This window comes from Haliotis rubra, unplaced genomic scaffold (genome assembly GCF_003918875.1).
Source record: "Haliotis rubra isolate DU_JTF1 unplaced genomic scaffold, ASM391887v1 Scf1384, whole genome shotgun sequence".
Taxonomy (NCBI): Eukaryota; Metazoa; Mollusca; class Gastropoda; order Lepetellida; family Haliotidae; genus Haliotis; species Haliotis rubra.
Window position 1 is genome coordinate 12,474 of NW_025765319.1, and position 16,551 is coordinate 29,024.

At 41.0% G+C, this 16,551-nt stretch overlaps 2 protein-coding genes across 2 annotated transcripts; both read left to right on the top strand.

Annotated features, from left to right (window-relative positions):
• The first annotated feature begins 1,368 nt into the window (after positions 1-1,368).
• LOC124268492 lies at positions 1,369-4,512 on the top strand. The gene is made up of 3 exons (XM_046703471.1): positions 1,369-1,447; positions 1,754-2,056; positions 4,324-4,512. Exons 1-3 carry the CDS (start codon positions 1,379-1,381, stop codon positions 4,510-4,512), a joined length of 561 nt encoding a protein of 186 aa, XP_046559427.1. The 5' UTR covers positions 1,369-1,378.
• Positions 4,513-14,548: 10,036 nt separating this feature from the next.
• On the top strand, positions 14,549-16,551 carry LOC124268493. The gene is made up of 3 exons (XM_046703472.1): positions 14,549-14,615; positions 15,007-15,341; positions 16,429-16,551. The coding sequence occupies exons 1-3, from the start codon at positions 14,549-14,551 to the stop codon at positions 16,549-16,551; spliced, it is 525 nt and encodes a 174-aa protein (XP_046559428.1).

Consider the following 16,551-nt stretch of genomic DNA (forward strand, 5'->3'; position numbering starts at 1 on the left):
ACCAGGCGCGAAGGGTTTCCAGTGCCGAAGAGGACGTGCAAAGTGCAGAGCAAAGAGTTCAACGAGCTGAAAAGCATCGCAATGACGTACGAACAGCAGGTTGGGCGACCATATGGATCCCAATAGTTGGAGCAACAATGCTGGCCGTTTCTGAGACGGCTCTTACAAATGATGTGGAGAATGCCGAACACTGCCTGAATTCAGTTCGATCGACACTGTCTAACGCAAGGGACACTTTGTCAGAGATGTCAAATAACTGTCAACAAACTGAACATGAATTACAAAGAAAAACAGATGAAAAAGCGAGTGTCGTTGCTGAGATTAGTAACACTGAGAGCTCTACATTCAAACCACCAGGAATTACATTACAGAACAAAACTCCAGTCTGGTCAACATGCGGAAGGTTATTCACAAGCTCAGCCTTGTTGCCGGACGAGCCGAGATCTTAAGGGATGAAACCAAATTAATGTATGACATAGCACAGATTGGAGAACCTTTGAAGATCCTGGTTGACAGTCTACAGAAAACAGGGTCAGAACGTACGAGTTGTGGATTAAGGTTCTCTCACGCCCTGCTTTCAAGGCTATCGGGCTGCAGATGGAGACGAGTGGTGACGTGTGGGCATTCTGACATAGTCAACTGCAAAATACAATGAATTGACTGCCCAAAGATCTTCCTACTATCATTGTTGGACTGTTCATATATTTTGTGAAAAGACCCTTAAGTCACGTTTTGTTAGGTTAATTCGTTGTATAGTCTCAAACTGAATATGTATCTTTGCTTCCACGTCCTGTCTTCTTGTTAACTTAGTAATTTGTAAAAACGCAATTATTAAGTTGTAGTTTTGTGTTGCTTTCATTTCAATAAAACTATTTTTATATTTTTGAGTTTTACGTATGGGGTACGTACAGCGTGTTGGAGATGATGCATCTGTCAAGGCAGTCGTCCAACAAAACACCACAGTTAGGCAGTTTGTGGTGGTGGAACGAAACTATAAATACTTTTCAACAAAAATTCAGTTTTCAATAGCAGGCAAAGGTGTTCTGTAAGAAAGGTTGCACTCACATATTTTATGTGTGTGTGCGTGCGTGTGCGTGTGCGTGTGCGTGTGCGTGTGTATACTTCTGTCTATAAATTTATATGTTTCCTATGTAAGCCACAGTTTCATGATTGCTTTATAGCTGCACTATTCCAGCTACATGTTCATGGTCTGCAGATTTGTACTTGGCCAGACAATCAAATGAGTGACGTTTATCTGTGAATCTATAACCCACATATAATAATCTATTAACTGAACAATATTCCATCTGATAACTAAATTCTATCTGTAACACATGTTCCAGAACATTCGTATTACCAGAAATAAAGAGAACACATCATGGCGGATGTCAGCAGACAGGACATTGCAAAGGCCGAGAAAAGAGTGATGAGCCCGACGGATGCCAAGGTAGAGTTTTGCTATTGTCATACCTTCTGACAGTGCATGAGATCACGTAGTCCATAGTCCACAACAAACCAGCAGTAGATATCTTCTACCACACTGAGTGTTTGTCCATACCACGTCAAGCATGATCATTTAAAACTTCTTCAGCCATAGAATCCAATCTGTGGTATAAGGACGTTCCATGATGATTGGACAAATGATTTAAATGTTAAAAACTTCAGTCTTTAGTAATGGCTAAAGTAATACTTGGAAATAAAACTGTTACCTAGTGGTATTCTTTTCATAGTACATCTTTCATTGCAATTGCAGGAAGACATGATGCTGGTCCTAGGGCCTCATATGAACTGGCAGGAGATGCTGTGCCCAGCTCCTCTGTCGGTGTGTCTTCTGGGTCAGTTGGTGCTCGTCACTCTGGACAAGGACGTCTCTCTGGTGTCAGAACACATGGACAGATCTGCCTTCAAATATACCAAGTACCCTGATTCACTGAGGACAAGCATAGTTCAGGTCGCCAACCAGGGATGGACTTCCTTCAACTGTGCCAACAAGAACATGGACCAGATCCGTCTTCTTACCCTGCAGATACCTCTCCATGTCAAGAACGCTGTGAAGGTATTTATAGAAAAATTCATTCACGAAGAACTTAAAAACCGAACAGAAAAAGTAAAATCAATGCGTTTTGAAATACTAATCTGCTTGTACAAAGGTACTGAACACTTGTTAAATCAAAGATATGACAAAGATTGGAACATCTATCATCGTAATGTTTTGTATGAGGGGTCTGCGGACTATGACTTAAAACTGTCACCGAGACGTTGACCTCAACTTTGACATGACATCATCGGTTTGCTTAAAGAAAAATATGTAAAACTAGCAATGAGGACTAATATCTTTACATTACTAGAGGCCTATTGGGGAATTGAGTTTCAAGCGAAAGAAATTATGCTTATGTCCATTTTGGGAACTACTTTCTTGAATAATCTCTACCATGATAACTTTGTACATGCAAGGAAAAGTACTAGAATCTGTACTTTGACATGGTGTAGGCAACCTGTATATGTTACATTTGGTACCGAGAAACTATTTTTTTTTCAATGCTGGCTTAATTTTGATGAAGTTTTCCTTCCGTTCCTCTCGAGTCGTTTTTTCTGTAAAATACACTTGACATTTTACATTTAGTGCATAAAAATTCTTGGCATGGATATTACTGAATGTGGCCCACTAGCAAAGGTTTTCTTATCACTCTTCATACATCACTCTAAAGCATCTCTTCAAATAGTATATACACATTGTACCTTGTGAGTCATATAATCTTTGCAGTTTATCATTTGAATTGGATCTGATGAAATACAAAGAATTGGTTCGGATATTTTGGCCGAACATCAAAGAAAGGGATTACTGACACCTGTGTGTTAAAAGCTAAGGGGAAATTGGCCACAGTTTTTCTGACGTCATGGATTTGATTGGCGAACTGCAAAGAGGCATGTACATTTTTCAAAGGGAATATGACGACAAGATTAAGAAAGCTGAAAAGACATTGAAGTGGGAAATCAGCACGGAAGGGGCATTAGAAAAGGAAGAACAAAGCTGAAAGAATTATAACAGAAATGAGAGGAGCAGTTTAAAAGCTCAAAGAGTCGTATGAAAGGCCATGGACTCTATACCCCTCTAGGGTTAGGATATGCTGAATGGATTTCGTGGAGAGGGGTTAGCCAAATGTGCTGTCACAGCAGTACAGAGTGTGACAAACATATTCGCGATAGAAGAATCCGTTGGTGGTAAGACTTACGCGGAAATAAGGGGAGGGACACAGCGTCTGTGAGAATCAAAACAGAAACTCTGCAGATGATGCACTCATGTGTTGGAACTTCCTAGAATTTCGCTCTGCATCCCAGAACGTCACCGGACAATTTCAACCCAGCCTGCTTCCTGGGGGAAAGAACCAGGGGATCTGACAATGGTCGAGTCAACATTAAGTGACGTAGTAGTTCCTCTCTCATCCCTACTCAAATTGTAGAGACAAATTCGATGAATTAAGGAGGATGCGTCTCAACTGATTAAGACTTTGAAGGATGCCAATAAACTGTCAGGCGGGGAACGAAAAGCAAATAGAGAGAGCGAGTAGTGGCGGGTGGGCTTAATGCAAGATGCAAGGAAGGAGTTTAAACTTGTTTTGAAACTGCATTTTGGGGCGGAAATAAATTTCCAGAATACCGACCCGAGAATGTCATCCTTATGAGCAAAGGGACAATCCAGGCTTTTGCCTCTTTGAGACACAGTGCACAGGCCAGATTTAAGGTCAGACAAGCTTCATCACCCTTGAGACCGTTAGGGGATGACTTCCGTGATAAAAGCGAGAAACTAAGATAAAGTCCCATAGGAACATGCAGCCATTATCACCGATCTTACGGATCCAAGAAGCTGGACAAAGGTAGACTTTGGCCAGATCAAAGCGTTATTGCAGGGGATTCAAGGCTATTTGGGAAGTCAAGGAACCCAATGGGGAAAGGAAAATTGGTGAGATTTTTCCAAACAATGTATCAACATCATTAAAGTGTAACATGAATGAGATGTCAAAATTTTCTCCAAGAAGTGCTGAAGGGAAAGAAGTTTCGCCTGAAGTTACACCATGTCGGACATGCTGAGGAGATATGATCTATGTACAAACCACCCACGCCAACACCTTGGCCTACATGGTCAAACAACCTTGCCGAGGATGCGTTTAGAGTCTCAGAGAAGCACCCTGATGGGATCAAGTTGCAAGTCTGGGGGTTGCTTGGACTGGATCGGAAGGGACAAGGCTACAATTTCGAGAGGGCAGGAACAGAACTGGAAACACAAACCAAAGGAACCTTACACTGCTTCAATTTGCTGTTTAGTTCAACCGGAAGCAGAATTTGATACAAGGTGAAGAGAGCAGAATAGAGAGAATTGAGAGGCGGATGAAAGCAGTTCAGCCTCCACCTGGACCGACGAATAGAAGTCAAGGAAGGAGAGAAGGCTATCCAGAAGACCAAAGGAGACTGAAGGCAAAGCTGAAGGACAGGGATGTCGATGACTGGGTGTGACTGTCATCTGTCGATTTGATGTTACGCTAGTTTAACGTGGTAGCCAACAGCTTCTGTGAGAGCCACTACTGTCATGGACCCATGGATTTTATAGTGCTTCCTGTACGCATCGGCTCATCAACTAAATGCGACCATTCAACATTTTTAATCTATATCTTGTGTGAAAACCATTTTACTCAGTCCCCTCTTATCGGCAAGAATGAAACCATGTTTAGAGTTTACAACTTCAAGACTTACAAATGGCAAACACATACAGGAAACCACATTTTTAAGACGCTTCTATGTATTCTACAGTGAGGCCTTGCTATGTTGAAGATAAACTAAGGGGGTGCAGGGTGGGGAGAAGAGAATGTTTCGCAACTCATCAAACCAATCCACCATCAACTAGAGAACCTTTGTTTTGGCCTTCATCAGCCAAGGCAATTATATATCATTAAATGTTTAGTAAATTACGTATGGTACTGAGGTACAGAAGCTGAAAGAATAAGGTTCTCTCGCCATTTCAGCATGTACATTTCTATCATGTTTATAGTATTATAGACTAAGGGTCTAGGTCCGGAATAAATTATGGGTTTCCGTTCAGCAGCCATCGCTGGAGGTGTCAACTTAGATAAATGTACTACTGTCTGAATTCGGGCATTTGCAAGGCAGTGATTAGTCTCATATAATTTGCGTGATATATATACTCTTTCACGGCAGCTTTGTTAGCAGACACATAGCCAGCCAAATTTTATAATAACTCGCTTGTGAGTCAAAACTCCAACCAGACAACTGTGGCACTTAACATGTTTTAGATGTATGCTACTTTCCAAATAAACTCATTTCTTTATACCAGTACATTATCTACTTGTACAAATATGTCGCCTGTTTTAAACACTATATAAGCAAATATAACCCCTTATACCTACATTACTGCCCTCATGGTGCAATGGATAAACCGTCGGTCCTGGGGGTAGAGAGGACAGCTTATTTGATCCACTTTTGCTGACCATACCCGGGACGTGGTTGGTTAGCCTTGTGGTGAAAGCGTTCGCTCGTCGCAGAGACCAGTGTTCGATTCCCCACGCTGGGAACAATGTGAAGCCATTTCTGGTGTCCCCGCCGTGATATTGGTGGGGAATATTATTAACAAAAGCAGCGTAAAACCCGTATACCCGCCACTATACCATAGAGTAGTTTAATGGTTAGACCAGTGAAGGTCCGGGTCAGAATGAACCTTCAGTAACCTATGCTTGTCGTAAGGGCGACAAACGGGATCGGTGGTCAGGCTCGCTGGCTTGGATTTGACACATACCATGGAACGGGTTCCCAATTGCACAAAGTCCAAGGAGCTCATGCTATTTGATCACTCGGTGGCTGGTGCAGAATGATTATTTACAGGGTTGCGCCATATAGCTGGAATATTGCTGGAGTGCGGCGAAGTATTTAACTCAGTTAGTGGTTAACTCGGTGTCAGGATACTGTATGATGGGTGAGAACATCCATGGTAGAGATACAAAATATGCTGGAAGCGTCATTAATAACAGGTCAAATCATATATAGCACATGTACAGAAAGGTTGCTCGAGTAATTACAACTAAAGAGTGTCTAAAAATGCCGTGACTTTAATGTGTTGACAAACGTGACGTCGACGCCACGAGATAAAGAATTCAAAACAGCACTAGCGGCGTAGTTGTATAGATAACCCCAAACATGAAATGACAAACTACATGGAAGCAATCGGTCATTCAATATCTTACGTACACCCTCCTCGCGCGCCCAAGAGGAAGTTACGACTGTATAAATATGCAAAGTTTGCAGAGATGGTACTGATATAGGGCCAGAATCTCGTCCCGATAACGCTGTCCAGGTAGGATTACATCGATCACGTGATGGAGTACATCAATTATATCCAGTATATCCAAATTCGGTTATGCGTGGCCACGGCTGCATCTATTCTTCGTTCTCCCATTGCGACGATAAAATCCCTCTGCCGACCATCATGGAAGGCCATATTGAATCTACTTTCATCTGTGAATGGCTAACGAGACCATTGACGTTGGTGTAAGCGGATACTTGACGTCTATAGCATCTCAAACGCACCCTGTCACCAGCGAGCGTGGTGTTGAGTGGTGGACGAACTGCAGGTCGCCTGTGAGTCCAGCCAGAACAAAACAGAACTTTATTACACTCAAGGGCTATATACATATCATATTGAGAGTTTAACATTGGGCTATTTTGAGTAATGGCGGCGGATAAAGGTATAACTGGACGGGTTATTTAGTATTTCTTTTAAATTGGTGCATGATAATATTACAAAATTTAGCCAGTTTGCGAAATACACTTACTTTATGGCAGTTGAATAATTGAGTGGTTTTATATACAAATTGAAGCTTTGATAATAATATTTTTGAGATGTACATTTTTCTATACTATACTTTACAAATGCATAGGTAATGGGTGTTCATCGCCAATAGCGTTAATATCACATAAATTACAAAGAGTTTATTTACATATTGAACATTATGCCATCTCCCCACTTCAACTGGCAGTATATGGCAAGCTATTCTAAAAGAGTAAAGGTAAATAAGACAGTTCTTTTAAGTTTAGAAAAGATAACATTCAAGGGAAATTACATTTGTAGTTTGATAACCTTATAGAGATTTACATTTTGACGAGTTATTTACACAAAGAGAACCATTGCTGTGCATATTGGTCATTGAGGGCAGTTTCGGGCATAAGCCAGTAAGCCAATTTACAGAAGGGAAACACTGATTAATCCACACATTATTATTACCCAGTGTCTGTTAGGATATTTCTGATGAAATTAATCCATTTACAACTATCGTTGGCATTACGTTTTGCAAACTTGTTTGTACAATACATATATAAAACTGATGAAATTTTATTTGATTTTTCCCATTATCAATTTTCCCCAAAATGGACAGTGGTATACGACCAGTTTCTCCATTACTATAACATACATAATGGTGTACTTTTCTTACAACACAGGACTTTACAGAAAGAAACATAATTTTTAACATTTTCAGTCAAATTTTAAATCTTCGCAACCCCAGATATCAGCTCCATAGGTTAAAATTGGCGAAATCATAGCATCAAATAATTTAAACTGGCATGAAATGGATAAATTGAACTTTCTTGCCTTAGATATTATAAAAGTGCATGGCTTTGCTGGCTTTCTCTGCGAAACAGACTTTCTCATTTCTATGTAGCTGTTTATTTCTACGTTTAACTTGAATCCTGTAGAGAACGACTTTTAATTTGTTGCCATTGAAAAAAAGAACTTTTTTGACATTAATCTTCAGTTTCCAATGTCGACAGTATTGGCTGAAAGCATCAAGTTGTTCCTGTAGAGATTCCTTTGTATGAGCTAGCATAACGGTGTCGTCTGCATACAATAGTGCAAATGGTTTTAATTGGGATGTTTCATTTCTTCATCCACCTTGATTGTGGTTCCATCGCTGGGACTTACTAGTGAGGCATTCTTCGGAGTCATTAAGGTATGGTGCAAATAGCATATATATATGAAACTGTGTTATACGGAATACCTCCAGCGCAAACAAACAACGTCAATAAGAACATAATAGAGTCCCTGCATCAATGCATCTTTAAGTCTAAACGATTTGACAAATTATACCTAACAATTATATGCAATCAATTAATGAAGTGTAGCTGCAAGCTCAATGTTTATATAAGCACCTGCAACGCACATATATGAATTAATTTGTCGGTTTTTGTATCCAGTTCTTGTGTATTTTGTTTAAATGATATATGTACTGGTGAGGTATTGATATAAGCAGAGTTCTGCTTGTTTTACCAAAACCAGATTCTCTAGGAATAAAAATATGTTTAAAACCAATAGCATAGGGGATAGTTTTCACCTGCTTGCCGTACGCCTTTATGTGCATGGGAAATTACTCGGTTCTTATGTGTTATTGCTGGAAACACATGATCGTGTTTATTTGTACATGTTTTGGATTATTTTAAAGAAACCACCGTTGATTCCTTGCTTTAATAACTTGTTCCAAAGTCCTATTCTCCAAACATTGTCAAAATGACTTTTCAAAGTCTATAAAAACTGCCAAAGAGTTTCTTTTGGATGGTTTATAAGTTCCAATAGGCAGTGGAGATTAAAGATATGATCACTTATAGAGTACTGTTTTGCTGAATCAGCTTTGCTTCTGAGAGGACCCCGGATGAATCTAGATGCTTTTGTGCGGTCGGTTGTTTCCAGTACAGAGGTGAATAATTTTGCTGAAGCAGCTCAGTAAGGTGATGGAGTCTGTAGCTTTTTCAGGGTTTCTCGTTTTCTGTAAACGTCTCCCTTAAACGTCGACGAACGGTGCTCCTGGATATCCTTACATTGTTAACATTGAAGTGTTCTGTCTGAAGATCTGCTGGGTTAAGGAATCTGTTACGTAACGCAGTGTTAATCATGTACCCTATCCACCTCACCCATTGTGACTCTGGGAGCGACCTGGTCGACGTGCATATTCCACGGACCCCATTGGCTTGAAATCTGCCACAATGATCTACCAATAGCACTCCACATTAAAGCGGACAGCCGCTAAGTTTTGACCAGATTCCAAAAGGCCTATAGCCTGAACCCTTTCAGCAAGTGTAAAAAGCCGTCTAATTTTAAAACAGGTATCTGCAGAGTGAACGACAGTGAAAAGCATCAATGCATGTGTATTGTCCCTCCACTTCCCATGGATAGAGCGAAATCATTGACATTAAGTTGCAAGTGGATTTCCATATTGACCATTTGAATAAAAAATGTGCGATTTGTAACAGAATGTATCGGACGTAAAAGAACGTAATAATGACATTTCAACGGCCTGATGTGTTTTTCCATACTGTTAAAGGTCACATGCAACCGAAAAATCAAACATAATTAAAACACAATTATCACTTATTCATGACAAATATATATTGCTGGTTATGAAAAAACATATAAACAAAACTATAAGCGTACAATCGCAAATCAAAAGTGCCATATTTTGTACTTGGGTTTACTTCCCTCGAAACGAAGCACCCGTGATACCGAACAAAGTGGGTGGGTGTGCACTCAAGTGTAACGGCTGGTTCATTTGCCGATGCCTTCACGGTTCATTGTGTGTGTATATATGGAGATGTTGGGTTTTGTAAATACATGCTCATTTTTGTGTATAACATTTTGCAATCAACAGACATCATAACATGTCATGTGTACAGGTATCACACCTGCCTGTCTGTGTAATTACATAATGTGACAGAGACCGAACTCGGGCCATAAATCAATGCGTTTTGGTTATGGTGTATATCCTGATTGGTGTTAAAGTTCAAATTGCATGTGGTGAGTGATCGAAGTTGTGTATTGAATATTGTCATCAGCAGACAGGCAGGCAGACACATAGGAGTAGTTATATAATGATGGTTCTGGACCAATAAAACAGACAGTGAGTTTTGTCTGTGACAACGACATATCTATATCACGGTTAGAAATTCTGTCAACGCTAAATAATGACATTGCTTTTTTAAGTATCGAACTGAGAAAGTGACTCCGGTAAGAAGAACGTGTGGTGGAACAGACAAATGAAATTATATAAACAGTTAAATCTGTAATCTACTGTCACTTAACAATAAAGAGCTCGCGCCTATGAAATATCAACAAAACATTAGAAAAATAGCTCACATCAAAGCCTTCACCGAGTATTCACCGCCAGCGAAGGTTTTCCGTCTTGAAATGTCGAACGCCTCACTGGTTGACACATAGCTGAGTAGATCTAGAACCTAACAAGGTTATTTTATGTAACGAGTAGATTATTTACTATTTGTTTTGATTAGACTACTCCTGCTCACGACCTTATAATCCGTACATCCCGCTTCCAAGCTGCGCGAACCTATTTCACTGCGCACGTGCTATGAGCGCAGCCTAGCGCAGCGCAGCTGTTGAAACCACTTTTCACCCCGAGCGCTGGGGTGAATTTAGTGAATCGTTTGAACGGGGTTTTTTTCATCGCGTTATTTTTCAACTTAAGCTGAATTTGCATTTTGATGATTTGTATCTGTAAGTCCATACCGAAAGGTATCAGAATCAGCAGAGTTGTGTTTTACGTTGCATGTGAACTTTAAGAAAGTTTGTAAAACATTCAGTTGTATATATTTCAAACAAAAATGAAGATTTTACAACCTTTCAGAAATTGTTACCAGTAGCTTGACCCTTCATTAATGACGCCGAGTATAGCTCTGGTGGGCTACCACTATTAAATGGCCACTATTCCGGTCTTACGCACGCACGCACGCTCACGCACAGGCACAGGAACAGGTTCACATAGGTAGATGTACGTCACTATGTAAGTGCTAAGCCACCTTAACCTAGCCACCATGCAGTCCAAAGACAATCCCTGCATGCAATCTGATAAGAAATGAAACCCCTTTTATGCCCAAAAAGTTGAGGTATATTGTAACTGTAGATCAGATAACTGTTTTCGTAATTCGGAACGGAACCAGGTATCGATATGGAATGGAATTAGATACTTTACTTTCACCAGTCAGAATCAAGCATTGTTCAGTGTCTTGTTATAATAGTCCAGTAAAGTACGTTTTTAACGATCACGCTTGTAACGATATGACGAACATTTTTTGTCTCGGTGACTTTGTGTATATTTAAGTCGACATGCATATAACGAACTACGATTATCCAGAAGTTAGTGGTCTTTTTGAGTCCGTTAACACCTTAATTGTACTGTGATCGTGTACCTGTTACACTAAACTCTAGCCTTCTTATAGACGAACCTAAAGGGACAAATGGTCAGGTGTCCAGTAATTCTTGTCGTTATAGGGACGGTGGGGTAGCCTAGTGGTTAAAGCGTTCTCTCGTCACGCCGAAGACCTGGGTTCGATTTCCACATGGGTACCAATGTGTGAAGCCCATTTCTGGTGTCCCTCGCCGTCATATTACTGGTGTTGTGCTTAAAGCAGCGTAAAACCATATTTACTCACCGCATTGCGTTGATACGAATTCGTGGATTATTTGACATGCTAACCGATAAATAATGATGACACATATCCGTAACCTTGACACCCAAGTCCATTCGAGACCTGGTCAGTATTATCACGCTATTCACTAGATAGTAACAGAATTAGTGCACGACCTACTGTATATAACACCTATAAGGGTTATTGGGCATCAGGGATGTAGGTGGCTCAACAGCGCAAGATGTTCAACAAAGGACTCGGTGTATGGACTTCTGTATTTATGCCTTTGTGTCAGTAAGTGTCTTGTTTCTTTGTGGGTTATAAAACAATGATTTATAATCAAATACAAGGAGCACGTGAAGTGTTTTGCTTCTGTCTGACTGTTTATGTAGGTTTGACGACTGATGTTTGTAATCAGAAACATCCTGTCTCGTCACAAACTTACTTTCTTATTAGACATAATAATAATTAATAATAATAATTCATTTCTATAGCGCCTAGTATCCATCTGACTAGTTGCTCACTGACCCGCTGTAATAAGAATCTGATTATTATTACCCCGGATAACAAGCTGCCTGTTAGGCGCTAGAAGGAATTATAGTCACATGACTTTATCCCACCGGGTACCCAATTTCTGCTGGGTGAACAGAGGCAATTTTAGGAACAAACTCGCTTGCCTAATAGTAGGCTACATGTATCACATGTGCTTCGTTGTGGGGCAGGACTGAAGTCTTAGAAACTCTCAGGCGTCAAACTGCCAAACACGGTCACCCATCCAAGGACTCTCCGAGCTCGACGTTGCTTTACTTCAACTGATTCGTGACCTGGGCTCTACGAACAGGACCACACACCATCACTTAGGATGGTTGCAGTAATGCGAAGCCAATTTCTGGTGTCCCCTGCAGTGATGTTGCTGGGATATTGATAAAACTAAACTCACACTCACTTAGAAATAATACTGAATTGGGGTATATACCTAAATCACGCATTATATTATTTTACTCTCAATGAATTGGTTGTATATTTGACGATTTGATGGAGAGTCGAGGCGATAAGGTGTTTTATGTCGAAATAGAAGAGCATCAGTAAATATTACTTGCAACTGATTTCACAAGAGACTACCTCGAATATATTTTTGCAAAGCTCCAACCCCTTTGAGGATGAACGGTTTAACAGTAACAACACAATGTTTGACGTCACGGAGCTTCTATCTTACCGGGGACTGACGTCACGACGTAACATACTACTTCAAAATGACATCATGTAAAGCCATGAACAGGATTTGTTTGGTTTGTGTATATCCCAGCTATATGGCGGCGGCCTGTAAATAATCGCCTATGGACCAGACAATCCAGTGATCAACAGCATGAACATCGATCTACGCAAATGAGATACAATGACATGTGTCAACCAAGTCAGCGAGCCTGGCCACCCGATCCGTTAGTCGCATCCTCGCCTCGACGTTGAATCTTGTAATCGCTGCACTTCCGCTCTATCATACTTAGTTCTAAATATATCTGGTGCGGAAGAATTAAGGAACTTCAAAGAAAATCATACAAAGATGCTTGTTCGTTTTCTGTTAAAAATGTTACTACGTAGCTCGTATTGCAGACAATATCATTACTCTACTGGCCTATTTTGGTTGGAAATAAAATAAATGCATATATTTTTAGCAATTCAGCTTCACCTTCAGGGGTAAATTGATTCTCACTCGTTAAAGTCCACCATTCGTAACGACTCGCCTCTTTCCGTGATCTACAAGAAGACTCGTACCTGTATAGTACGTCATTATTGCCAAGAATCGTGACAAACCAATCAAATCGCGCGTAGTAAAACGTATATCGAAGCATGAAATTGGCGGAACCGTTGAACTATGCAAAGCACAATTTAAACATACACTTTGAGAAAAAAGGATCAGCAACTTTCAACACTGAAACATATTTAGAAGGAATGACTGTATAGCTGTTTTGCTCACGGGATATGGGACATTCCAGGAGTAGCCATGTTTGGAAATTCAGAGTTACCTTTCCTTGGAGATAATACTAGACTATTTTCACCTCCGTGCCCGTATGCGCTTAGGCAAAGGCCCAGTCGTGAACATGACCACGAGATGGGTACGAGTCGCCATCCGGCTTTGACGGAATGACACGAGTAGTTACGAATGATCGTCCACATGGTGCGAGTTACCTCCCACGAACTACATCAGGCGCTGATTTCTCGAAACAAACTTAAGTCTGAGTTTTGACTTAACTAATAATATGGTCCTAGCATTCCCAGAAGAGGAGATGCAATCCCGGATGTTAGGTCATACAATGTCCCGGATATAGGAGTCATATCATGTCCCGGATGTAGGTCATACTATGTCCCGGATGTAAGTCCTACCATCCCCCTATGAAGTCACGACCCATGTGACATGTTATGACCTCTATGTATTATCAGCTTAATATCGGTAGGTATATACCACTCTTCATGTCAAGCCCATATCTACCATTGACTCTTTATATCACACAGGATAGGGTCAAGGACTTCGGTCCTGTCCACACTGAATTGTTTGCTTGTTGTTTAACGAATAACTCAGCAATATGTCAGCTATATATCGGCGGTCTGTAAATAATCGAGTTTGGACAAGACAATCCACTGTTAAAAATAATGAGCATCGTTCTACAATTGGGATACAGTCGGCTAAGCTTGGCCACCCGATCCCGTTAGTCGCCTCTTACGACAAGCATGGGTTACTGAAGACCAATTGTTCCCCGGATCTTCACGGGCACACAGGTACAGAAGTAAATAGAGGTGAATCAGTATACGGAAAGAGGAAATGCACGGATAGACGTCTAGCGCCTTACAGGCTCGTGGGCTGTATGGTGCCTAGGGAGCTGAGAATGAATGAGTGTGTACTGAACCATTGGCTGGGATAATGATGAGATTCATCACGGTCTAAGCGCATCTATCAATTAAAGATTAGACCATGCGTTAGACAAATTCATTCAATATTGATGATATATGACAGAAACGTCCACAGTGGAATGACGGGATGTGCCAATGTCAATGGGAAAGTCCGGGTTCGATTCCAAACATGGGTATACCTATACTAGAGTTTCCCCAGAATCCAAAATGGGCAGGGCGACAGAATTTCCCGAAAGGTGCGCCCCCAACCCCCTTTCAAAAGGGCATGGAATGACAATTTTATAAGTATTATGCTAAATTATTCACGCATATGATTATCAAAGGCTCAAAGGGACAGTTATTTTGACATAGCATGAGCATGAAATAGAAAATCAGCATCCATGCTTGGTACAAGAGTGAGAGAGTGGAGAGAGTGAGAGAGAAGAGAGGAGAGGGAGAGAAGAGTGAGAGTGAGGGAGAGAGAAGACAAGAGAAAGAGAAAGGCAAATGAGAGAAAGCGAGAGGGGGAGAGAGTGAGAAAGATAGTGAGGGTGAGTGAGGGAGAGGGGAGAGACTGAGGGAGAGAGAGAAAGTGAGGGAGAGAACACACTGAAACATAGACTCACATGCCACTGTATTTCATTTCAGCAGTCACGCCATGCGCAGAAGGAAAGCAGGACTTTGCCGTCAACGTCAACACCGACGGCAGCTACAACGTCGTTGTCCAGGGAGAGGTCTGGCTGAAGAGCGCTCCCACCTTCTTCACATCTGACAGTAAAGTCTTCACCACGGCTGATGGATCTCTGAAGCTGGTCAAGAACACTCAGTCCAGTGGTGTGGACTTCATTGGTCAGTGGCAGTCCAGCAGCTTCTTGTACCAGGCAGGGACCAGTCAGATCGAGTCCAGTTTTGTACAGTACACCCCGGATAAAAGCATCTTCACCTACAACAATCCTGCCATACCTTTCATGCTGTTCAAACAGGTAAAATACGTAGCCTCATAGATTAAATGTAATTCTAACATTCGTCTTAGGCGCCGTTATTACCTGTGCAGAGTTATGTCCCTTGGACACGCCACAAAACTATGATAGTGGGTTCGGATCCCGGTTCGTCCCGACCCCGGTGTCATCAACGTGGTAAATATCCAAAATCTTCATTATTTCCATCTATCACGCCGCGATATAACTGAATAATGTGTTAAGTAAAACCAAATCACTCACTCCAAACTGTACAGGGTGGTTGACATATGCCATCGATTGGACCCGTCCCACTATCTTCACACACCAAGTAAACGAAAAGAAGAAAACCTTTTGTTTCGATTTTCTCACATAACGGACCACACTGCTGGATCGTTCGTATATGCACTTGGAAAACGTTAAGCTCCACTTCATCAGCTACATGGCTGTGAGTGAACATGGAGTATATATGGTTAAAGTGCATATAAAGGCCAATGTAAAATGAAAGCTTGCATTAAGATGGAAACGATAATTTCACCAGTTAATACAAACTGGTTTTCCGTATTATCTCTCACTTGCTCGCCGCAAATAGTTGGAAAATTGCTGATGCGGCGTAAAAGCAATATTGATTCATTCATTCATCCCACTTGCTCAGTGGGTCTCGTATATAAGGACAGGTTGTAAAATAGACTGTACCACATGCACATTTGATTGGTGTTTGTATTAATGTCTAACATATGTTATAGTAAAGTAAAAAGTGGTACGAGTACAGATTGGGTTAGGCGGCTGACTTGGTGTGCTAGCGATTAGGTGCCTCACCCTGAGGGTGTGGGTTCGAATTCCGCCTTGGACTCAACCCAAAAAGTACTAGAATCTGTACTTTACTAAGAAAGGTGTAATCCCAAATATGACATATGTTACATTTGACCACTTTCTAAATGGCATTGTGTATTCATGTATTAATGTAACCCTGAGTTGCTGTCAAAGTCACCGAATTGTATATGTGCTCGAGTAAATAATTCCTATATCACCACCACACCACCACCACCACCACCACCATCACCATCATCATCATCATCTGCACTAATGTTTTCATCAACATCTTCAACAACAGCGTTACATCAACGGAGCTAACAACACTGCCACCAACGGTAACTACACCATTTCTGGTTTTCCTGGATTCCAAATACAAGAGACCAAATCTTCCTTTTGGGCTACCTTTGTTATAGCGGCCTAA

Excerpts from the sequence above, each read along its gene's own strand:
- LOC124268492 (XM_046703471.1), top strand. The coding sequence starts at position 1,379 with ATGGCGGATGTCAGCAGACAGGACATTGCAAAGGCCGAGAAAAGAGTG. Across the intron at positions 1,448-1,753 it reads TGAGCCCGACGGATGCCAAG|GAAGACATGATGCTGGTCCT; the intron begins GTAGAGTTTTGC and ends TTGCAATTGCAG. Across the intron at positions 2,057-4,323 it reads ATGTCAAGAACGCTGTGAAG|TTCAACCGGAAGCAGAATTT; the intron begins GTATTTATAGAA and ends TTTGCTGTTTAG.
- LOC124268493 (XM_046703472.1), top strand. The coding sequence starts at position 14,549 with ATGGGTATACCTATACTAGAGTTTCCCCAGAATCCAAAATGGGCAGGG. Across the intron at positions 14,616-15,006 it reads GCGACAGAATTTCCCGAAAG|CAGTCACGCCATGCGCAGAA; the intron begins GTGCGCCCCCAA and ends ATTTCATTTCAG. Across the intron at positions 15,342-16,428 it reads CTTTCATGCTGTTCAAACAG|CGTTACATCAACGGAGCTAA; the intron begins GTAAAATACGTA and ends CTTCAACAACAG.